The sequence below is a fragment of the Pseudopodoces humilis genome, chromosome 19, assembly GCF_049639895.1.
Source record: "Pseudopodoces humilis isolate 2021_Gansu_Grassland_sample_001 chromosome 19, ASM4963989v1, whole genome shotgun sequence".
In the NCBI taxonomy this organism is placed as follows: domain Eukaryota; kingdom Metazoa; phylum Chordata; class Aves; order Passeriformes; family Paridae; genus Pseudopodoces; species Pseudopodoces humilis.
Genome location: NC_142218.1, coordinates 2,825,564 through 2,848,898, shown reverse-complemented (window position 1 = coordinate 2,848,898; position 23,335 = coordinate 2,825,564). Strand labels below are relative to the sequence as shown.

At 48.6% G+C, this 23,335-nt stretch overlaps 1 protein-coding gene across 2 annotated transcripts in view; it reads left to right on the top strand.

Moving 5' to 3' along the window:
* The window catches only part of TOX2 (TOX high mobility group box family member 2), a 148,269-nt gene extending 126,703 nt beyond the window's left edge, over positions 1-21,566 (top strand). For both annotated transcript variants that reach the window (XM_005532864.2, XM_088064773.1), the window contains exons 5-9: positions 1,419-1,646; positions 11,160-11,240; positions 12,126-12,533; positions 14,071-14,201; positions 20,420-21,566. In XM_005532864.2, the coding sequence (XP_005532921.1) occupies positions 1,419-1,646; positions 11,160-11,240; positions 12,126-12,533; positions 14,071-14,201; positions 20,420-20,456 (885 nt within the window). In that variant the 3' untranslated portion in view covers positions 20,457-21,566. The remainder of the gene's footprint in view (positions 1-1,418; positions 1,647-11,159; positions 11,241-12,125; positions 12,534-14,070; positions 14,202-20,419) is intronic.
* Positions 21,567-23,335: the final 1,769 nt, after the last annotated feature.

The following is a 23,335-nucleotide window of genomic DNA, read 5'->3' as shown; positions in this document are numbered from 1 at the left end:
CAGAGCTGTGTCTTTCCAAGTAACTCAACAACCTGTGCAGCCGATGGCTGTGCCTTGAGCTCGGGGCCTGCAGGTGGAGGGGCTGGTGTCCTGTTTGTCCTCAAGGATGCAGAGATCCAGCCAGTCCTTTCATTCTCTGCCATCTGGTGTATTTAGGTTTTTCTTCACTATGAAATAAGGGTAATGGTGCTTCCCTGTCGTGGGAGCTTTCACTGGCCACAGTTAATGCGGTGAAAGCTTTGATGGGTATCCAGGTGTTTTCCAGGGGTCTTTTACTTTGCACATCCTCCCATGGATGATTCTGCAGTCCCCTGTGTTCATAGACTCATTGAATACCCTGAGTTGGACCCACAGGATCAGCCAGCCCTGCCCAGACCCCCCAGCAACCCCACCCTGGGCATCCCTGGCAGCGCTGTCCAAACGCTCCTGGAGCTCTGGCAGCCTCGGGGCCGTGCCCATTCCCTGGGGAGCCTGGACAGTGCCAGCACCTCTGGGGAAGAACCTTTTCCTCACACACTGCACAAGGTATCCCAAGGGAGACTGATACAGGATCTTCTTTCCATGCTGCCTTCAGTGGAAGCATCCCTGTTTCCAGCCTTGCTGTTTCACTTCCCAGCCCAGTGGCAGCATCTCGTGCTGAGCAGCCACAAAGGCCAGCTCCTGCTTCCTGTGTCCTGCTCCCCTGAGTTCCAACACCCCCTGGGCACTGGGTGTGGACACAGCCATTCCTGGTCATCCAGCTGCACCCAGAGCAGTGGGAAGAGTGAACAGCACGGGCAAAGCATTTCATTTGTGTGATTAAAATAGCTCAATTCTTGGATATTTTGCTGGATAGGGATACATATATGTTAGCAGGATGGAGCAAATTTTGGATGGCCCTGGTGTGATGTTTAATGTGATGATGGTGTTGCTTGGTCAGTGCTCACAACGCTCCTGGAATGGGGAGGTGGGGGAAGTCAGGAGCAGCTTGCAAAGGGGATGGAAATCAGAAACCATGTGGAAGCCAAGTTTGGAAAATTCATGGACTGCTAAAGCAATCTAGCTGGGAAGCAAGGCATTTGGAGAGGTTCCAGAAGAGGATCAAGGAGTAAGTGAGCTGGCAAGGAGGGTGGGGAAGGGGAGTGACTGAGGACTGGAAAGCCCCAGATTTGGAGCAGGGACAAAGAGATGAACCCAAGCTATGAGCTGGTGTGAGGGGAGGCACCAAAGCAGGCTCAGACACCCACCAGCAGTTTGTGCAGTGATCCAAGAGGCTCCTGGGGGACAAAGAGACCCCTGGGTCTGCTGCTTCTCTCTCCACACTGGGACATCTCCATCTTCCCATTCCCTCTCTCATCTCCTTGGCTCAGTAGCTGTAGCAGGAGCTTGTCTCTGACCACTCCCAGATGACTGCTAAGGTTCATCTCTTGGTTTTGCAGGCTACTGGAGAGAAAAGACCCTCAACAGACCTGGGCAAAAAGCCCAAAAGCCAAAAGAAGAAGAAGAAGAAGGACCCCAACGAGCCCCAGAAGCCTGTGTCAGCCTATGCCCTGTTTTTCAGAGACACACAAGCAGCCATCAAAGGGCAAAACCCCAACGCCACCTTCGGGGACGTGTCGAAAATCGTGGCGTCAATGTGGGACAGTTTGGGAGAAGAACAAAAGCAAGTGAGTTATTGGGCTATTTTATTTTTATTTTTGTCTTTCAGCTGTTGAAATGTGTGTTTCCACGTGCAGGGCATCGCCCCAGGCATGTTCAGGGCATGGCCAGGGGCTTCCACAGGCTGACATGCAGGACCAGAGGCTGTTTTTAGGAGCAGTGCTGAAGTGCCCACTGTGCAAAATTGCTCTTGTTGCGTGGGGAAGAGCAAATTTTTATGACAACTAATTATTCTTGATAAGCTCATACTCTGCACAGCCATCAGTGGCCTTTCCCTGACGTGGGGTTTTACAGCTTGAGATGGGAGATGGGTTTGTATTTGCTTATTTGCTTACAGGGAGTGACAGCCAACCGGCTAAACACTATTAACTCTGTACTGCTGGCTTCAAATCCAACGTTCAGGCTCTAAAAGCTTCAGAAGGAGATGTCTGAAGTGGCCTCACAGAGGAAACCTTGCTGCCCCAAAGCTGTCAGCCACTTTCCGTCTGCTTCACACAGAGAATTCCAGGTCCTGCTTTCCCTCCTTGGTTGCTGCTGAGTCAGTTACAAAAGCCTGTAATTGCTTGTTGCCTCTTGAGAGAACCCCAGGGAACACTTCCCGGAGCAAGGATGGTTTTTTATCAGGCAGAGTGAGATCTGACACGATGTGTGATGTGTCCTGGACCCAAACAGGAGCACTGGGAGCACTTCTGGAGAAGCTCCAGCTGGGTGTCCATGGCCAGCACTGGAAGCAGCATCATCTGGGGAGAGAGCAGCAGGGAGGGGAAAAGCCATTTAACTGGGAGTTATACTGGGAAATATCCTTGATTTCCACCCCACACTGTGTCAGGAGTAAGAGCAGAGGATCTGCAGGGATGAAAGCCCTTTTGCTGCTCCCCTTTCTCCTCTTTGTGTGGATCACTGTAGGATCATGCAGGCAGAAATTCCTCGCCTGAAGAGAGGAGGAAGGTCAGGAGGGTGACCCCAGCCCAGGGAAGATGCAGGATAGGGGCTGGGTTTGTGCTGCTGGTTCAGGGTGTGGGAAGTTCTCTTTCTCCTGGTTCAGGGTGTGGGAAGTTCTCTTCCTCCTGCTGGCACCCCCAGCATCTCAGTCTGCCCCTCCTTTACTCCACCTGGTTTCCAATATTGCCACACTGTGGGCACTGAGCGTGGCTCAGGGTGGCAGTGCTGCTGCTGACCCGGCACAGTGCAAACGCTCAGCTCTTAATTAACAGCAGGGATTAAACCAGCCCGTTTATCTTCCCTGCTAACTCTCCCTCCTCCTTCTCTTTCATGAGCTCGCAGCAGCCTCGCTGTCTCTTTACACACGCTTTCTAAGTGGCTCCATTTCTCCCCCTGTAATTGATTTAATTAAGTCATTTGTTCCTTGTCTGAATGCTTAAATATTAACTTCCTGGCTTTGTCTCCAGCTGGATACTTCACTCCCACAACAGTTACCTCCCTGCCCGGGACTCTGGCTGGAGGGACACGATTTCTCTTTGGCTCTGGGACCCTGTGGCTGGTTTGTGTGATGTGGCACGTTCACTCTGGCTGGAGGAGAGTTTATTTAGCCCCTGTTTGCTTTCCTCTACCAACATCCCTGCTGAAGCTTTTTTTAGACTCATGAGGCAATGCAATGGAAAGGGAAAAAGGAAAAGAAAATTTTAAAATGCCTTTAATATGTGAAAACAAGTGCCTGGGCTGTCCTGTAGGTGTTTCCTGGCCAGGGCTGCAGGATATGGTGCACACATTCCCCGTGAAGGCAAGCAGGCATTCCAAGAGTTCTCCTGGCACATCTGGAGAGGAGATGCTGTCCTGGCCAAAGCCCTGCCACAGCCTGGGAGTCCAGCCTGCCACATGGGTCTGTGGGTCAGCCCAGCAGCAGGCAGGACTGTGCTCTGGGAAGGGGTGGAACAGCTGCAGAAGGGAAGTGTTTCATCGGAGACAAAAAGTAAAGGACTAGAAGTAGCTTTGTGAGCAGTGGCTTCATGTGCTCACTGCAGAAAGCAGTGCAGAGGGCAGCCTGGGGAAAGCAACACAGCAGGCAAGCAAGAGCCAAATCTGAGTATTTTGGCTCAATTATGACCAAAGTTTTAGTTAGTGAACACTTCCCCTCTTCCTGGCTTAAGAAAGGGTGGATTTGAGGCAGTAGGATCTGCCCTGGAGCTGATCCCACATTTGGATCCCCAGGAGCAGACCCCAGCCCCACCATGTTATTAAGCAATTCTTTACATCACTGGAGTTTCAGAGAAGGTTTACAAACCTTATCCTGTGCCTTCCAGTGGGCCCAGGGTGTGCCCAGTCCTGGGGGTGTTTTGGGTCCCAGGGAAGCTGGTCCATAAACCCAGGGCATTTTGTGATTCTCCTGACACGTTCCTGCTGTGCCTGCCCCGTGTCCATCCATCCCCCCAGCTCCACCCTGCACACAGGGGGTGCACAGAGGTGTGCCAGGGCAGAGGGCTGAGGGGAACCCAGTGCTGGTGGCCTGTAGCCTTCCTGGCTGGGAAGGGTGGTCCTGTGCCCCCTCCAGAGCCACAGCCCCTCTCCACAAACACCTCCCCAAACATTTCTGCTGGCAGCAGTCACATGCCAGCCCTTTGCCAGGTAGCCCTGGCCAGCACACAGGGGGTTAATCCTCTGCCATTTGTGCTGCTAATGATTATATGCACTGTAATATCAAAGCTGGAGCTATTTATTTGCCATTGAGCAGGTGCTGCTGCTCCCACAAAGCAAATTTGCTTTCTCCTCCTGATGAAACAAGGAAAATAAAGGTTGCTCACGTCCCATTTCAGATATGTTTTTTTTCCCCTGTGCACCAGCTGAAAGACAAACACAGAGAGGGAACCAGAATGCATATTATGCAAGAAACCATATAATCTAGCAGCATCTTTGATTTGGCTGCTGCTGTCACAGACATGCATTTCACAGAGAGGCTTTTTTCTCCCCCCTTTCTTTTGTTCTTACTGGTTTATCATTTGTGGCTTTGTCATTTTGTTCCTTCTTCTTCTCCTCTTCTCAGCTTCTTCACAATGAATCTTCATTTTCCCTCTGACACACTTGTATCTAAATTTCCTTATTTCCTGCCTTTTTTTATTTATATCTGTTGCCTGGTGATTTGATCATGCTGTGGAATACAGGATTAGCAATCTCCGTGTCCTTGGGTACTGCTCAAGGACACCTGTTCAGCAAAGCACCGTTTTCTTCCCCATTTTAACCCCTTCCAGTGTGCCTGTAGAATAGGAATAAATAACAATACCTTAAATATCCCCAGCGCTGCGTTAGCAGGACGTTGTAATCTTCATTCTTCAACAGCTGGCGTGGCCCTTCCTAAGGAGCTTACAAGGGAATCTGAAGAATGTGACTCGGGGAAAAAAAAAAAAAAAGAAAATATTAATACATCCTCTTTGAACTTTGCAAATAGTTTAGCAGCTGTTCCTGTAGAGATAGCTGCGGCTTTGCTGCAGAGTGAAATGCTAATTCAGCCATTAGCATCCAATGGGGTACCTGACAGAGGAACCCGCCCGCAGCTCCAGTCCCAGCTCCAGAATCCCGTGCCTCGGTGGGAGTTTTTTCCATTAGCAGATCTCAAGCAGCGTTCCCCAGCAAGATTTAAAGGGCTGTCTGATTTGACAGAAATTAGAAGAATCTGAGTGCAAGCTCTGCTAATTCCCTAGGAGGATTTTCCCCTGGCACGGGCAGCCCGGTCCCAGCCTGTGCCACCCACAGCCCCTCCTGTTTCCTCAGGGCCACCACGGGTCAGATCTGCTCAAGAGCAGGTGGCACCAACCCTGGCGACTGTCCTCCCTCAGGGGGATTTCCTGGGGGTGATAAGCCTGGAATTTCCCCAGAGAAGTCGCTGGTGGGATTCACTCTCCTCTGCCAATTTCTGTTCTTCCCTCTCTGAGCATCTCCCTATTCCCTGCAGTATTTTGGTGAAGAGGAGGTTGGATTGGAGCCAAGCAATGATGGACACCACAGAGATCAATGCCAAGGTGGCAGCTGCAGGAGTCTCTGGAAGCAGCTTCTTTTTGTCAGCAAGTCCAGGCACAAAGTCAAAGCCCTGGGCAGGTGTTTCCACAGGACCCCAGGGACTGAGAGCAGAGGAATCAAGGAGCTCCCAGGCAATCTGCTGGGTGATCCCCAGGCTAACCCAGAGCTTCCCATCTGAAACGAGCAGAGATTGGGCAAACCCAGCTTTTTCAGTTGAGTTTTTGAGTCTGGCACACAAAGGTAGCAGAGATGAGCTTTTGCTCTGCTTCACCAGGACCAGTTCAGTAGTGCTGAGTGACTCCATGGCCAAATACAAATGTGATTTTCCCACACAAATGCATAGCCTGGAGAACAACACAACTCCAGGGATAAAGTCACACTCCAGGGGTGGTTTTACCCAGCAGAAGAATTGCCTGCTCAGCAGTAATAGATCACCCATTTAATCAGATCCATCTGCTCATTGAACCTGATCCATCAGCGGCTGACAGGACACTGCAGGTGTCTGCAGTGGGACAGAGGCACCGTGGGCCAGCTGTAAAGTTGTTTTATGGAAGAGCCACCAGAGGGGAAAGATCCCATGGGAACAACCACGCTACAAACTGCCCAATTCCAGCTTTGTACCAAGCTGTCAGCACCAGAGCCACAGCAAGATGCACTTTCCTCCTGCAGCCCCAAAGGCCTGGCAGCGAGGGGCTGGAAGGGTCCAAGCAGTTGCCCTGTCCTGGAAGGAGGTTTCAGCATCTTCTGGGCATCGAGGAAAGCCATGCACCAGAGAGGGATCAAAGCACTAATCCCAAACAAGGCTTCAAGGAAAGTCTGGTGGAGGGCAAGGTAATGATGGGGAGAATATGAAGGGTCAAATCTGCTACTGCCAGCAGCTCCATGAGTGCTACTTTTCTTCTTGGAGAGCAAGATCTGAGGTTTGGAGGGTGAATGGTGTGTGGTTTTCATTGGAGGTTAGGGTTTGGATTTGTCACCCTCCCATTCCCTTTGGAATCTTCAGTGGAGTGTCCTGGGAACACACTTGTGCCCTCACATGGAGCAAGGGATGACTTCCACCCCATGAAGTCGAGGCAGTGGAGAGCAGGAATCTCTCAGGATGCTTTAACCAGTGGCAATTCCTGCTTCATTACAGGCTCTTCCATTCATTCTCCAAAGGAATTGCTTCACAGCACTGTGTCTCCACCAGGATAAAGCAGGAACTCCCCTGAAACCATGCAAATACTTCCCACAACCAGGGCCTTCCCTGTAGGTATCCTCAGGGATGTCGACCTCCAGACTTACAGTCCAGACCACAGGTTTTATTCTCGAAGTGTAGCTTGGCTTTGTTGGTTTTAGTGGTGGGAGGGAGAGAATAAGTCCTGTCCAAGAAGGGGAGACAGAGGGGATGCAAGGAGGAAAGGAGGAGCTGAGAAGGAATGAGGATAAGCTGTCCATGTTGTGGTAAGGATGTGTGGAGAGAAGGGTGAATGTGGCAGGGACGACGTGCTTTGAGTCATCTCATGAATAAGCCATAAGTTATGGTGATTTCAGGACATATCTTGTAGGAAAGTGTATAATAGCTACAAGAAAAACCCTGCAGATTTATAAGCAGAATAAAAACCAAATTTACACATTTGAGAGAAGAAAAAAAACAGTCATGGAATCATAGAAAGGAGGGCAAGGAGGGACTTAAGAGGTCAACCAGACCATACTGATGCCTGAAGTCAGGATCATCTCTACTTAAGCCATTCCTGATGGATATGTTCCTAATCTGTTCTTAAGCTCTCAGTGGTGGAGATTACACATTTCCCCAGGCAATGTCTTCCCATGCTTAATTATCCTTACTGCTCCCAAGGCTTCCCAGTGCTTACCCAACATTTCCCTTGGTGCAATTTAAGCCTATTTTGCCTCATTTCCTACATGCAAAGGATCACTCCATGCCTCCTTTGCTGCATTGTGGTGGCTCCTCTTGGTCTTCCCTCCCAGCTTTCCTCCTGGAGACCTTTCCTGAACTACCCATCTCTCCTCTCCTGATGTTCTACCTCTTTTTTTAAGCAAAACATCCCAAACTCCACCTGGGATTGCAGCAGAGACCTTCCCACTTGGGGTCAGTGCGCCCCTTGATTTTTTTGGGGGAGAGTTTGAGTTCTTCCCCTCGTTCCCCAGGCTTGGGAAGCGGGGTTCCTGCTGGAGCAGGAGGGTTGGGATGCAGAGCTTACGGATAACAGCTCCGGCTGTCACTCAGTGCCTGCGCGACACGGAGCCGCTCGTGGGCGTCAGCGGGGTTTGCAATAATTGTCTTCCCTAATTAACTTGTTATCAAACAAGAACATTTCATTACAGTACAATTACTGGTTGCTTTGCTGAGACACAGAGGTGTCAGGATTATGATCCCAACATATGCTTCTCACAGCTCTGATTTTTTTTTTTTGTTTTGTTTTGTTTTCATAATCACTAACCATTTTTATTCCCTCCCCACCCCCCCAACCCACCCACTTACTTAATGACTAATGAATCCTCCTGGTAATGAATAAGGAAAATAAATCAGTGGGCATGGCAGGTTAAGAAGAAAAACATGCAAAATGTTTTGAGGATCCTTAAATCTGATAAATTACTTCAAAATTAAAATCCCTGGGAGAAAATGGGATTTAATTAGAAAGTAACGTGGTTTTGTCAATGTTTAAATTAAAATTTTAAAGGTTGCAGGTGCTGCACTAGAGCTGCCTTTACACAGAGGATTTGTGAGGAGCTTTGTTCAGATCCCACATCAGCGTGGTGATTCCCTGGGGACAGCCAGCTCAGTGTCCTTGATGGAGTCCTGAGTGGGTACAGGGCAGAACTGCAAAATTCCCAACAGGAGACCCTTAGGGATGGTTCTTTACAATGAGAGTGGTGGCACAGGTCACCCAGAGCAGCTGTGGCTGTCCCTGGGTCCCTGGCAGTGCCCAAGGCCAGGTTGGATGGGGCTTGGAGCAGCCTGGGATGGTGGAAGGTGTCCCTGCCATGGCTGGGGTGGATCAAAATGGTCCCTTCAACCCAAACCATTCTGTGATTCTATGATTAAAACCCAGATAATCCACTGGGAATCTTCCAGGACTTACAAATCAGCAGAGAGCTCAATCCCCAGCTCCCCCCATCACCCTTCTTGGCAGCCCTGCTGGTGGCCAGGCTGGAGCCAGGGCTGGTCCAGCAAGCACAGAGGCTCCTGCCTGGAGTAATCCCCACTCCCTGCAGCAGAATGAGCCACTGGCTGCCCCTGCCCAGTCCTGCTGCATCAGAGCCCAGCCAGCAGCACATCCCAGGGAGATCCACATGCTCTAAAAGACACAAGCACAGAAGAAGAGTGGCAAAAAAAAAGGGTTTAGCAGGAAAAGTGAGTGATGGGGATGAAGATAGGCACAGACTTTATTGGTTATTTATTTATTTGGATTTAGGTTTAGGAAGTCTCATTTACCTGTCCAGAAATTGCAGGTTTTTCTCCAGACGAGTCTTGCTAATAATTAAATTTGTCACTGCATAGCTCTGAATACTTTGTTTTCCCATCCTGGGGAAAAAAAAAAAAAAGGTAAAACCATTCTTGTATTTTGCTGTTACAGAGGAAAAATAATGAAATATGTTCTCCACAGATCAGGATCCAGCTGTGGCCAGTCTTAAACACTGGCCTGAGATACAGGAATTCCTATTCCATTGCTGTGAGGGCATCAGGTACCACATTTAAGAGCATCCACCAGCTCTGCTGCTGAGCACAATAAATTCTGTGGTGCTGTGATGGGCACAAACCTGCTCCAGTGGAAGGTGTCCCTGCCTATGGCAGGGGGATGGAACTGGATGAGCTTTAAGGTCCCTTCCAAACCAAACCACTCTTTGATTCTATAATAAAAGATGTGGAGATTGTAGTGAAAGGTAATAGCTTTTATTAAGGGAACTGATACAGTTTGAAGAAATAGTTACTTTTCACAGGAAAACTCTTCTTCAGGCTGACATTTTGAAAAGTAATTTTGTTCTGAATGGAGCAAATGTAATATTTTCTGAATACCATAAAGCCAAAGACAAACGTAGGGAAATGCTCCTTTTCAGAAAATTGCCGTCTGAGACCTCCAGTGTGTCGAGTCAAAACGTTTCATTACAGGACCTGCTGTGATTTAGCAATGAAAATAAGGCTTTCAATCCATTTTTATTAGAATTTATCTGTACTGATTTTAAACTTGCATTCAGTTCAACTGCTGGAAGGTTACTCTCCCTTCGGAGGTCAGTGTTGGGAGGGAGTCTGCCATGGCCATGGAAATTTGTGGGGGAATGTGCTCAATCATAGAACTGTGGGATTGTTTGGGTTGGAAAAGACCTTTAGGGTCATCCTGTCCCACTGTCAGCCCAGCACTGCCATGGCCACCACGTCCCCAAGTGACACTTCAATGGGTCTTTTAAACACCTCCAGGAAAGGTGACTCCACCACTTCCCTGGGCAACTCCTTCCAGGGTTGGGCAACCCTTTCCATGAAGAAATTTTTCCCAATATTCAACCAAAATCATCCTGGACAGAGAATGTGCCCACAAGGCTTCAGTGTTTCAATTGCTGAAAGCTGTTGTCAATTTTAAAGCTGAATTAAATGCATGCAAATCTGTTCTAATTGAAATCAACTTTGAATGCATCACTTGAGGAAGGCTTTGGGTTTCCAGTGGAGAAGAAGGCTGGTGGGTATTTTTCCTGGGAGTTTCTGCCTTTATCCTGAAATTTTTATTCCATTTCAAAATACTCCTCTCCCTTACTCAGTTTAACATGTGCAACCCTGCAGGGACTCGCTGCTGGGGACAGGCTGGATCACACCATTGTTTATTGAAGGTCCTCACCTCCATGTGGAGCACCAGGATATAGGCTGGAAGGGGACCAGCACTGACACGATCAAAAGGCATCTCTCGTGATGAGGAAAGATGGAAAAATAAGCCATAATTCACCTTGCAAAGCTTCATATTTTTTTTATTCTTAGGGAAGCAAACTCTCCTGGTACTTGCTGCTTCCCTGCAAGCTCCAGCTCACCAAGTCATAAGATGAGGCAAAAAGCTTTTTATAAGATGAGAAAGCAGTTCCCAGACTGCAGGGAAGAGCTGGAGTTTTGAGCTCCGAAGAATTAATATTGGGAAATCCAAGAAAACAAATGGATAGTTTAGGAATTCTGACTGGCTCACATATTTTTAAGCTGGTCATCATCACAGAATCAGAATGGATTGAGTTGGAAGGGGCTTTAAAGATAGTACTGTCATTTGAGGATTTTGGGTTTTGTCTTGCTCTTCCAAGAGCCTGGATCACTCTTTGCTTCCTGTAGGGAAAGGATTTCACTGTGTTCACCCTATAAAATCAGATTGTGTCTCATATAAAAGCTTGTCTAAACACACAGACCACTCTGACCAGAGACACCTCCAAAATTCCCAGCATGGTCCAATCCAGGGGCTTCATTTTCTTGGTTTGGCACAAATTCCTCTGCAGCAGAACTGAGTTTTCCATGCCCACAGCCCCACAGCCCAGCAGCCCCCTGTTCCCTCTATTAATGATTATCCATTCCTTGGTCCTTTCAGGCATACAAGAGGAAAACAGAAGCTGCCAAGAAGGAGTACCTGAAAGCCCTGGCTGCCTACCGGGCCAGCCTCGTCTCCAAGGTACAGCCGCGCTCACGGAAGGGTTACAACTCACAGGAGCCCCCAGGGAGGAGCAAATGTATCAGAAATGCTGGATAATTGTGATATCAGAACTGATACCAGCACTAGGGCCTTCCCAAGGGGCTGAAAGAGGGGCTCTGCAGCACAGTTAGGACAGGAGCTGGGCTGTCACCTGCCTTTAGCACCCTGCAATGGGACCATGCTTTGGGTGGCTTCAGCAGCAGGGGAGGTTACATCAGTGTCCCTGGGTGGGGGGAAGGGGTCCCTGCTGCCTGTCCCCACTGCTCCTTGCCTGCTTTTGGGGTGTGAGTGCAGCAAAGGGGTCAGGAGGACAAGGTGACACCAGGGACTGGCCCAGGGGAAGGTGACAGCCAGTACTGGGCTTGCTCTGGTACCAGCATCCTGCTGCACCCTGCTCCATTGGGGACTTGGGCTGTCCCACCTGTTCAGGACCCCAGATGTTGCTTCTCCTGTGAATGCTCAGCCTAGACCAGAGTTTTAGGGAGTTTTAGGGAGTTCTTAAGGAGTTTTACGGAGTAAAACCCCCATAACTGTGGACTGATGAGATGTCAGCACGTTTATAGACCCATTTGTACTCAGCTGGAAGCAGGAGGGGTTTGTCACCCACCCAAAGCCGTGAGCGGTTTGCACTGGTTCGTTCCCGCTGCTGCTCCAGGCTCTGCCAAAGGCACGGTTGGGTCACTGGGCTTTAGGTTCCCAGGTATGGGTGCTGCACCCAGCCTGTGGCCACCCCGCTGCTGCAGGGCTGGGGGCTGGCAGCTGGGAGAGGAGCAGCATCCATGGGGAGCTCATCTGCACAGATATCTCGGGATGTGATGTTTCCTCTTTTCCTGCCTCACCACCTTCCACTCTGTTTCCCCACAGAGCTCTGCCGACCAGGGGGAGACGAAAAGCACCCAGAGCAACCCCCCTTCCAAGATGATCCCCCCCAAGCAGCCCATGTACCCGATGCCTCCTCAGGCTTCCTCTCCCTACCCCGGCCTGGGCTCCTTCTTGTCCCCGTCGGACCTGCAGAGCTACCGCGGCCACCCGCACGCGGGGCTGTCCCGGAGCCTGCCCTCCAAGCCCCTGCTGCCCAGCATCAGTGCCTCCCCCCCGCCCTCCTTCCAGATCAGCCCCCCGCTCCACCAGCAGCTGTCCTTGCACCACCCGCAGAGCTCGCTCCTGCCGCAGCCCCTCAGCATGCAGCAGGTCCCCCAGCAGCCCCTCCTGTCCCCCCCCATGGCACTACAGGTACAGCCCCCCATGAACGCCTCGCCTCCCGGCCAGCAGGTGCGTCCTCCCGGGGCTCTGCGCTCCTTGGGTGGTGCTGTGTCCCCAAGGGAAGGGAATGGAGCTGGGGAAGGGGCTGGAGCAGCTGGGAAAGGGGCTCAGCCTGGAGAAAAGGAGGCTCAGGGGGCCCTTGTGGCTCTGCACAATCCCTGCCAGGAGGGGACAGCCGGGGGGGTCGGGCTCTGCTCCCAGGGAACAGAGATTGTCACTGTCGGACACAAAATTATTCACACGGACACAGCTCGAAGTGAGATGAAAGAAGAAGAAGGAATTTTATTTGTTCTTTCAGTATTTATAAGTTTTTGACCACAACCAAGGATTGGATAGTCAGGTTAACACCTTCCCAACCACACTGGCCATGACAGACATCCATCAAAAGGCAAATCTTTAATGGAATGTATGAACACCTGTGTTTATAGTTATTGTCCCGGGAAAGTGGCTGGAAATCATGAAAATAATATGGAAAGGCCTGATTCTCAGGGCAACAAGGGATGGGACAAGAAATGGCCTCAAGTTGTGCCACAGAACTTTTAGACTGAAAATTTAGGAAAATGTCTTTGTTGAAAGGGTGGCCAGGCAGTGGAAGAGCTGCCCAGAGAAGTGGTGGAGTCACCACTCATGGAGTCACCATGTGGCACTTGGGGACAGGGTTTAGTGGTGGGCTTGGCAGTGCTGGGTTCATGGCTGCACTCAATGATCTTGGAGGTCTTCTCCAGCCTAAATTATCCTGACTTCTCCAGCACAGGATTGGGATTTAGCTCTGCACAGGGAAAGTAGCTTCTGTAATTTGGTGATAACATCATAGGGGATCCCCACAATCCTCATTGGCATAGGGGCCGTTGATGAGGGCAGCATTTTGTGAAATTTCATTCCACATAGTTGGTGAATAAAATATAAAAAATATAAAATATAAATATTTTATATAAAGAAAATAAATATATTATATAAATGTAAAAATTCAAAAATATCCCCCATTGCCCTAATTTGGATATTTTGAAAAAAATCATGTTCTTTGCCAGGTAACTATCATGAATCTGGTTTACATACATATGGCCTAATGTATTTAAATTTAAATAAACCAGTCAGTATTCAGCTAAAGCAGCCCCTCAGTGTCCTTGCTGCATTGCCAGTGGTGGCAGCTCACAGGGTCAGTGTTATTTGTGTGGCTGTCCCTTGTTCCTGAACCCTGGGGTGGGGAACTCAGCACTGCACAGGAGCTGAGCTGCACTGGACACTGACTTTTGTGGCCAGACTGCAGAAAACACAAAAGATTTTGTGGCTGTGCACCCTCCACAGCCATTCCCAGCCCTGAGGAGGGAGGTCCTGACAAAAAGAGCAGGAAAAAGGGGTGTAAAATGTGCTTCTGCACTGACACCATGGGCTGGGTGAGCTTGGACCCCCCTCTGTCCCTGGGGCTCCTCCTGTGCCCTGAACTGACAGGTTTTGGCCTGTAAAGGTAGTTATGCACTATTATTAAATCTGCATTTCTCCTGCTTTGTATGCTCCTGTAACCTTCCTTTTCCTCTCCACCCCGCAGGACTTCTCCCATATTTCATCTGAGTTTCAGAACAGTGTTGGACCCCGTTCGCCTGGTGCATCAAACCCTCCAGGAAGCACTGAGTGGGACAACGACTACCCCAGCAGGGAGTGTGGGGTCAACCACTGCAGGCCAGTAGACAAAACAGCTCATTGCTGGTGCACATCTGTGCTGGGACAGTGACCAGCAGCTCAATGTCTGCCCTAAAATGTATGGCCAGGTGTGCTCAGGGGCACTCAAGGCTCCGTCATCTCTGTAGGCTCACTGAAATGATGCTATGGAAGAAGGTGGCTTAAAAATCATCTATAAATTCTTCACTGGACATGAAAAGATTTTATTTTTTTTTTTTTTTATTTTTTATTTCCATTCTGTGGAAGGGTTAGACACGTTTCTTTCTGGAGCAGTCCCCCCCAGCAGAGTTCCTGGAGGTTTGATAGCAGCCATGTCCATAAGGCTAGGCCTCAATGTGGCCTTCCAGTACTTAAAGAGTCTTACTAAAAAGTTGGAGAACAACTAATTGCAAAGGCAGACAATGACAGGACAAGGGGGAATGACTTTAAACTGAAAGAAGAAATTTAGATTATATGTGAGGAACAAAGTCTTCCCTGGGAGGGTGGGCAGGCCCTGGCACAGGATGTCCAGAGCAGCTGTGGCTGCCCCTGGATCCCTGGAAGTGTCCAAGGCCAGGTTGGACGGGGCTTGGAGCACCCTGGGACAGTGAAAGGTGTCCCTGCCATGGCAGGGGGTGAATTGAGATGGGCTTTAAGTTCCCTTCCAGCCCAGATGATTCTGTGATAAGCAGTGTTCTTCTGTTCCTAAAGCAATTGCTCTTATCACTGAGGCCACAGCCTCCCATAATTGTGTCTACCAGCAGAACCCTGACCACTCCTGGGCTTAGTGTCCAAATCCTCCATCCTCCCAAGAGCCACACAATGCTCCATCCCCCTGCACCCTGCAGGAAGGCCCCACTGATATCTGCACAGATCTTCCCCTTGTGCCCTACAAGCTCTGGCATGAATGTACCAGCATGAAGGTCCCTTTAACGCTGCTTGAAGTCCCCAGTAAATGAAAACATCAGAGTAGTCTTAAAGCTGGGGAACAGGGAGTGTGTGGAAGCCATTTCCAACCTCTGCCTAGCCTCAGCTCTCAGAGTCTGGAGACTTTGTTGTCTCTGTAGAACATTCCCGGGGTTCTCTGTGGGAGCAGGTTGGGAAGGAGGCTGGATATGGTGGGAGTATTGATTTCCATCAAGTGCTGGAACATGGTGCTTTCACCAGAAATAATAACCAGCTCCCAGTCTTTTCAGAGCACAGCTCCTGTCTGTGCCAGCAGAGCACTTACAGCTGCTGGGCTGGGCACAGGCTGTACAGACATTTATTTCTCCCAGGGAAATAAATAACTGCCTGATCCATTAGAATATCCCTGCTGCCCGTCTGCCCAAGGGGGCTCAGGGACATGGATAGGTCTGACCTTTGCATGCTCCTTCCTGAAGTCTCTGCAGGCAGCCTGAAAAAAAAGAACATGATGGAGATCTGATTGTAAACATCACTTCACATGTGGTGGGCAAAATGCTAAAGGTGCTGGGCAGATCCCAGGAATGAGCTCCCCTGGAAATAAGCATCACTTCTTAAGGGATCAGCTGGGAAATCATTTGATTCCCTCTGCAAATCCCAGTGTCTGGATCCCATGCAGAAAGTCCAGGGCACTCCAGAAACAGGTGAAAGGTGTTTTTCACCTTTCACCACTCCCATAGCAGTGGGGCCTGAGCTCTGTGTTGCTAAAACAAGCTTTGTGACATCTGGCTGGAGTGCCACACTGTAAGCAGAGGGCCCATGCAATTCATGGTCAAAGCTCATGCATTTCATGCCTTTGTCACAGCAGAAATATCAAATTTCATGGGTTTATCACAGCTCCCTGGAAAAAAAAAAATCTAAAACCAGACAGATTATGCAGAGACTTCCAGATAATTATTGGAGTAGATTATAGCAAGGAACTCAGATGGATAGAGATCAGTCCTGCAGAAAGTGCTTAGTGCACTGAAAAATATCATAGTGTCTGCTGAGGAAGGAGCCATCTCCTGTGACTAAAGGCACAGGAGCTGCTGGCAGCCAGTGCTCAAAGCTGGATTGTTCTTATTTATTGTAAAGCCCAGTGTGCCAGCAGTGCCCTCACCTCCTGCTTCTGCTGCCCTGGGATCTGCAGCCTCAGTGTCCCTTTGCAGCACCCAGAGCACCCCCAGACATCTGCAGCTCCCTGTGTCTCAAGGCTGCTCACAAGCCGAGAAAGGAGATGATGATGAAGGATCTCCTTGTCCAGGGCAAGGAATGATGGGACAAGGGGCAGAGGGCAGGGCTGGATGGGATATTGGGAAGGAATTGTTCCCTGTGAGGGTGGGCAGGCCCTGGCACAGGGTGCCCAGAGCAGCTGTGGCTGCCCCTGGATCCCTGGAAGTGCCCAAGGCCAGGCTGGACAGGGATTGGAGAACCCCGGGACAGTGGAAGATGCCCATGGGAACAAGATGAGCTTTAAGGTCCCTTCCCACCCAATCCACTCCAGGACTCCATGATCTTCCTGACTCTTCTCCTTTCTCCAATGCATTTTCTACTAATTCCCAAGTGACATTCAGAGCTGTCATTGGGCTCCTCCATGGCACCTTTTCGTTAGCTGGGTGGGTCCAACCATCAACAGATCTTGGGCACAGCAGTGATAAAGGGATGTCTCCATGGCTTTGGTTCATCAGTGCTGCCCTAGGCACATTGGGAAGTCTCTGCATCATGTAATGGCCCATTTCAACCTCAGAAGTTCATTTGGCTTGATTGCAATTAAAGCAGCACTGTGAGGAGTCAAATCTGGCTGGAAAGAGAAGGGATTATTCCTTGATGGGAAGTGACTCAGCTGTAGAGTCCCAGATTCCTGGAAGAGAGGATTGTCCCAACCTCCCCAGCACACAGACGGCCCTGTTGGGTTATGAATTTTATTTCATGTCTAACCTTGATATTTCTTTAGCTTCCAACATCTGTTGGCACTGGGTTAGCTGGGGTAAAACCTCCCAAGCCTCGTTTTCTTTTGTGTTTGTCATCCAGATAACTTCTGAAAAACTGACAAGGTTGTCTTTCTCTCTGTCCTTCTCTATCTAATGAGGGAACTGCTGTAGGGATTTTTGTTTCCCAGCCTATCCTTGCTAGTTAAAATGCCATCAAATGACACTTCTTCCCTCATGCCCTGCAAATTCTGGGATCCTGTGAGCAGACACTCCTTAATTCATAACTCAGCCATGCTGGAGAGAGAGTTTTAAATGTTTCTTACCTCCTGCTCTCCCTATTCTTAATGACTTTTTGTGTACTGACTTCCATCCAATTTTCCTGGCTCTTTCTGGGCTGGAGCCCAAGCTGTCCTAGATTGTGAGCAAAGACATGGGGAGCATTTCTCAGCTCCTGCTTGGTGTTTGACTATCACTTCCCACAAACGACTGCAGCACACAATTTCAATGCTTTTTTGCCACCACATCACAAACTCCTTTCCTTGTCCCCTGTCTCCCTCACCTGACAGCCTGGTTCTGGCACTTGCTCTTTCCCTGGCACGAAATTCCTCTGTTTCACAGTGACTTTCTCCAAGGGAGCTGCCTCACCTCCACCAGAGGTGCGGCTTGGTTTACAATCACATGCAAATCTTTCTTAATCCTTAATTCAGTCTTCACTCCTCCCTTGTTTGTTCTGCCTTGCTTTCTGATTACAACTCTCTCCACACCTTCTTCAGGGGTTGTGTCCTTTCCATCCTAAAACATCCTGTGATTTACCTTTGTCCCCTCACACTCAGGTATTTTTGGGATAATGCTGAACTGGATTTCTCTGTCCCTCCTCTCATTTGCAAGGCACAGATTAGGTTCTTTTTGGCTGTCATCCTTTAGCAACTTTTCCCCCCTCTTCCCACTCTCCTTTAGGCTGAAAGATGGGACAGTGTCCATTATACCTTGTCCAGGCACAAAAAAACATGCAGAGCCACTAGATCCAGACATGTATAACCTCCCTAATTCCTTCCAAAATGAAATCCTTCCCTCTCCAAAGGCGGGAATTTTCCAAATCAGGAGCTAAATGAGCAAACACTATAAAAAGGCAAAGATAACCCATCACAACTGCACTTAGTTTGGATTCAATTATTTATGGTAATACTTTGTAATGAACTGGGAAATGTTCTGTAGAGTGTTGTGTAAAATTAATGAAGTTTTAGGACTGGAATACCTCTCTGCTGCTCATTGCAGCATTAAATCATTGTAGCATTAAATCTTTTTTTGAGTGCAGGAGGGAAGACTCTGCATTTTAAATGCAGATTATAAAATGTGGAGATTAGCAGAGGGTGGGCTCTTGCCTCTGTCAGAAGACAGCTCTATCAACAGCAGCCCTGCTCTGAAAAAAAACAAAGTGTTTGTCACTCACAAACACACCCACACCAGAACCACCCAAGACTTTTAAAGTTCCCCACCACTTTTTAAGGCCAAGATGTCTTTATGGAGCTGTTTCCATCGTGTATGTGGAGGTGATAAACCCCTTTGAAAGTCCTGGGTCTCAGAGCAAAACCTCCACAGGTTATCAGCCAGGGGAAAGGGACTTCAGCCACTTCTCTCCCTTCTACGTCCTAAAATAGTGTCTGGGCTCCCTCTTTGGCCTCTCCTTATGTAGTGTCAGAAAGAGCACATTTGATCCAAAATTAACTCTCTAAACCTCCGTGGCTCAGCCTCAGGTGTGGTGAAGCAGGCTGATCCCAGGCAGAGCATTCCAACATCCTGCTGGTGGGATCTGCAGGGACCCCCAGAGCTGGCCCTGCCCTGCAGCCCCACCAAGAGCAGTGATTGAGCCAGAGGGAGAAACTGATGTTGTAGCCCTTATAGCTGAAATTCAGGAAGAAATAAAATTTCACCCAGCTCTTACTCTTAGGGGGCCTTCTCACTATCTACAACTACAGCCTGAAATTTAGGGTTAGAGTTAGGGTTAACCCCTGGGGTGAGGTTTAGGTCAGGGCTGCCCCATAAGAGAGGGTGTAGCCTGGTGGGGGTTGGACTCTTCTCCCAGGTAACAAGGACAAGATGAAACAGCCTCAAATTGCACCAAGGGAGGCTTAGATTGGGTATTTGGAAAAAAATTCTGCAGGGATGGAGTGGTGAAGCATTGGAAGAGCTGCCCAGGGCAGTGGTGGAGATAAGAGCTGCATGGATGTGACACCTGGGGACATGGTTTGGCAGTGCTGGGAGAATGGCTGGACTTGATCTTAGAGGGCTTTTCCAATCCAAATGATCCTGCTGTGGTCCCTCTGTGTGCAGCCCCACCCTGTGTTTTGTGCTCTTGATGCCTTTTTCAACCTGTAAATGAAACTACACACACTTTGGAGATAATATTAGTACAGGAGGTAGTATTAAAGCTGATCTTTATTGGAGGCCTTCAAGGGCAGTTACAGGAAAATGTCCACAAAAGCTCAGCCCCCACAGGGGTGCAGTTTTATACATTTGGTAAATTAGCTTAATTCTTAATTGACAAACAGCACCAATTAGGAGCACAAGTGGTGCAATTCCCCACCCTGGGTCAATCCCCTTCTAAGTCTCCCCCCCTCACATGGGACTGGTGCTTTGTTGATGAAAATGTGTCTGAAGAGCTGTTTTTTCACCTTGGTTCCAGGGAGAGCCAAGATAGGGCAGGGGCTTTGGAAGATGTTTCGTCTTTCTGCCTTGGGAAAGGGCATAGAAAAGCACTGGGAAAGCTAGCCACTAATACAATAGGTTACAAATATATGTGTAAAGAATACAGAGAACACATTGGTGCCTTGGAGTGGCTGCCTAGAACAAAGGCTAGGCAGAGTTAAGAGAATAAAGTTGGTATTTATTAAAGACTTTCAGTAGCTACACCTTGGGCAGTGCAAGATCCTGGCAGAGGCTACACCCAAAATGGACAGAGGTCACCAGTCTTTCACCAGATCTAAGTTTGGTCTAATTGCATATCAGGAGTTAATTGTCCAATTACAGCTTCAGGTAATGAAGTCACATTCCCCCAGTTTGCTCCCCCCATTCCCTTTTGTTTATCCTTTTTGGGGCTGAGGGTGAGATGATGACCTTGGTTCCCATCTGCAAAAGGATTGTTTTGTCTGACCAAACTGTGAAGAGAGCTTACTAACACTCTGTACACTAATGCAGTGCGGGATCTGGAAAACATAAAAGCTAAAAAGGCATCGATATGAAAGCAAATAAAAATAAAAATAAATTTAAAAAAAGGTAGAAACCAAAAGCGCATCACCCTAAAAGCACCAACCGTGTTCCCAGCCCCTTCCCTGCTGTCTCACGCCGTGCCTCTGCTTTCTCTTACAGCATGCTGCCAAGGGACAAGGCACTCTACCTCACCTAAGGCTCTGCACCCCTTTGGGAGGAGGCTCAGACGAAGGACACTTGAGAGGGTCAATCCTGCAGCCCACGCGGGAGGCACGAGCGGCTTGGACGGGCGGGACAGCTGCCACCGCGCCTCGGCGCTGGCTTCGTTTCCAGGCTCTAAGAGCAGTTTTCTCCTTTTATTTTTTGAACTCTAAAAATAATTAAAAGTCTACTTTCCGTGGAAGCCCCCACCCCCTCCAAAAAAAAAAACAAACAACCAAACAAAGCCACCTCGTAAATCACAAAGAACAAAAAAATAAAGAGAGAAAATTCAAATAAAAATTAAAAAATAAGTGCAAAACCAACAAAAAAATAATTAAGTTAAACTAAGGACACCGTTTTTCTGCTTGCCATCAGCTTAGCTACAGACTATTTTCCTAGTGAACTGCTTTTAGACGCAGCATAAACCCAGGTCTGGTGTCCTGCAGCATTAGGCCAGCTCAGTAGGAGGATGCACTCTTTTGACTTGCTAACAGCACTAAACTTTGTGCAAGAAAAATGTGAAGTTTGTGTGAATATTGTACATGCAAAGGCCTTGGACGGTCTGGCGAAAAAAAAATTACAAAAATAAATAAAAACTATTGATAGGTAGGTGGGGGAGAGAGAAGAAGGCAAACTACGAGAGGACACAAATGTGAAAGAGATCATGAAAATATAATTTGTTGGATAGTTGTAAGTAGTTTACTAAGTGTTTTAGAGCTGTGCTAAAGACATCTTTAAGATTTTTTTGTGAAAGAAATTAGTAGTTTACTTTATAGTAAAAGCATTTTATATTAATTGTAGCACATTTTTTAGTTATACATAGAAGGGAGATGTGTATAAAAAAACCAACAAAAAAAGCCTGCCAAACTTGTTTCTATTATTTGTACAGCAAGAAATGGACAATTTATATCCATGTTGTATGGCATTATTATTTTTTTCCGGCCATATGTCCATCTATTTAAAAAAATTGCTGACAATGATTTTTGTCTATTTATGAAAAATTAGAGAGCATAATTACAGTTTCTCATAAGGTGCATTTTTGGGGTTTCTTTTTTTATTTTTTATTTTGTTTTGAGGGCGCTGCTTTGGCAGCACCTGGCACATTCAGTTCACAATGCTTATCTTACCTTTCTTTATAATAAAACATATGAAAAGTAGAGCTGAAGCAGTGTTTCCTTATTCTGGGGGACACCCTGGAAGTGGCTTCTGCCTTGTCCTCCTCAGCTTTCCAACAATCTCTCCTCTCCCACCACATTCTCACCTGCCCCATCCTCTTCTCACTTTGCAATATCAACATAATTCAATTCATAATAAATATGCAATGGTTAAAATAAGGGGAAATGGAACATTCTGAAATCCTTCCTCAAGTTCTCACAGAGAGGAGATAGGATTTCCTCCAGGGACAGCTTAATTCTTGTGTGTGTGGCAGGTAAGTGGCCTTGAGACTGGAATGGCAGGGAGGAGGTTTCCAGCCCTGGGAGGTCTGGAAGGGATCATCACTTTGGTGCCACCAGGTGCCCATGGTTTGTCCCCTCTGAAGGAAGGTGCCACCCATGATGTCCATGTCCCTGCAGCCCAGCTCTGTCACCCTCAGGTCGCTGTGACAGTGGATTTGGAGCCCTTTGGAGGCCTCCACTGGGAAGGTTTGTGGGACAGCTGTGCAGGGAGCCACTGAAAGGTGAACTCTCCAGTTTAGGGGGAGCTGTGCAAAGAAATAACCACATATTTAACAACTTTCTGGCCACCTCCATCTCTGCAGGGCTGCCTCTGCTTCCCTCAAAGGGCTGGTGGCTGCTCCACGGAGAGCACAGTGACCCATCTCCAGCTCTGGGGATGTGGAGCCATCTGGGGAATGGAGGGCAGTTGGCTATTAGAGAGCCCAGAGCATTAATGAGAAATTGTGAGGCTTTCCAAACCACTTTAATCCCTACTAATCTCTAAATTTGCATGATGGCAGCTGTGCTTAAATGGCATTCCAGCTGTTGGCTAATTGACATGGACCTGGAATTGCTCCAGGGAAGCGACTGGGAGCTGAGCCTCCCATCCACCAGCACTGCTGGCTCACAGAGTCACAGAACGGTTTGGGTTGACAGGACCTTAAATCCCATCCCATTCCACCCCCTGCCATGGCAGGGACACCTTCCACTGTCCCAGGTTGTCCAGCCTGGCCTTGGACACTTCCAGGGATCCAGGGGCAGCCACAGCTTCTCTGGGTACCCTGTGCCAGGGCCTGCCCACCCTCACAAGGAAAAAATCCTTCCCAATATCCAACCTAAATTTATTCTCTTTCAGTTTAAATCCATTCCCACTTGTCCTGTCCTGCCTCTGCAATTAGCTGTTCTCCATCTTTATCAGCCTCTTCAAGTGCTGAAAGGACACATCCAGCATCCCCAACGAAGGGTTCAGCCCAGCCCAGAGGGTCAGGACCTGGGGCTCTGGGCCAGGCAGGGATGGTGTGGCTGGGGGAGCTTCCCCCTGCTCTGAACCCTTGGTCTGTCATTAACAGTGACAGACATTAACATTAACAAGTGGAAATTCAGTAGCCAGGTCTCAAGAAGCCTCAGGGCAGGGTCAGCTCTCCCTAAACCCTGCCTGTGTGCCTAACCTCCCTTTAAAAACCTTTAAATTCCAGGCAGATAACCTAAATCTCTCTCCCTACAAAGCAAATCCCTTGCTTTTGAACAGAGGGGAAGAATTTATTGCTTTCCTTGTTGCAGTTATTTTTTTCCATATTTGAAGAAGGATTTTGGCTGTCCTTCACCTCCTCTCTGCCTGCCCCAGCAGCTGTGAAGGCAGAGGTGATGTTCTGGGCCAGGATGGGCTGTGGAGCTCCCAGTTTTAGTCAAAGAGCACCAGCTGGATCCTCCAAAGGCT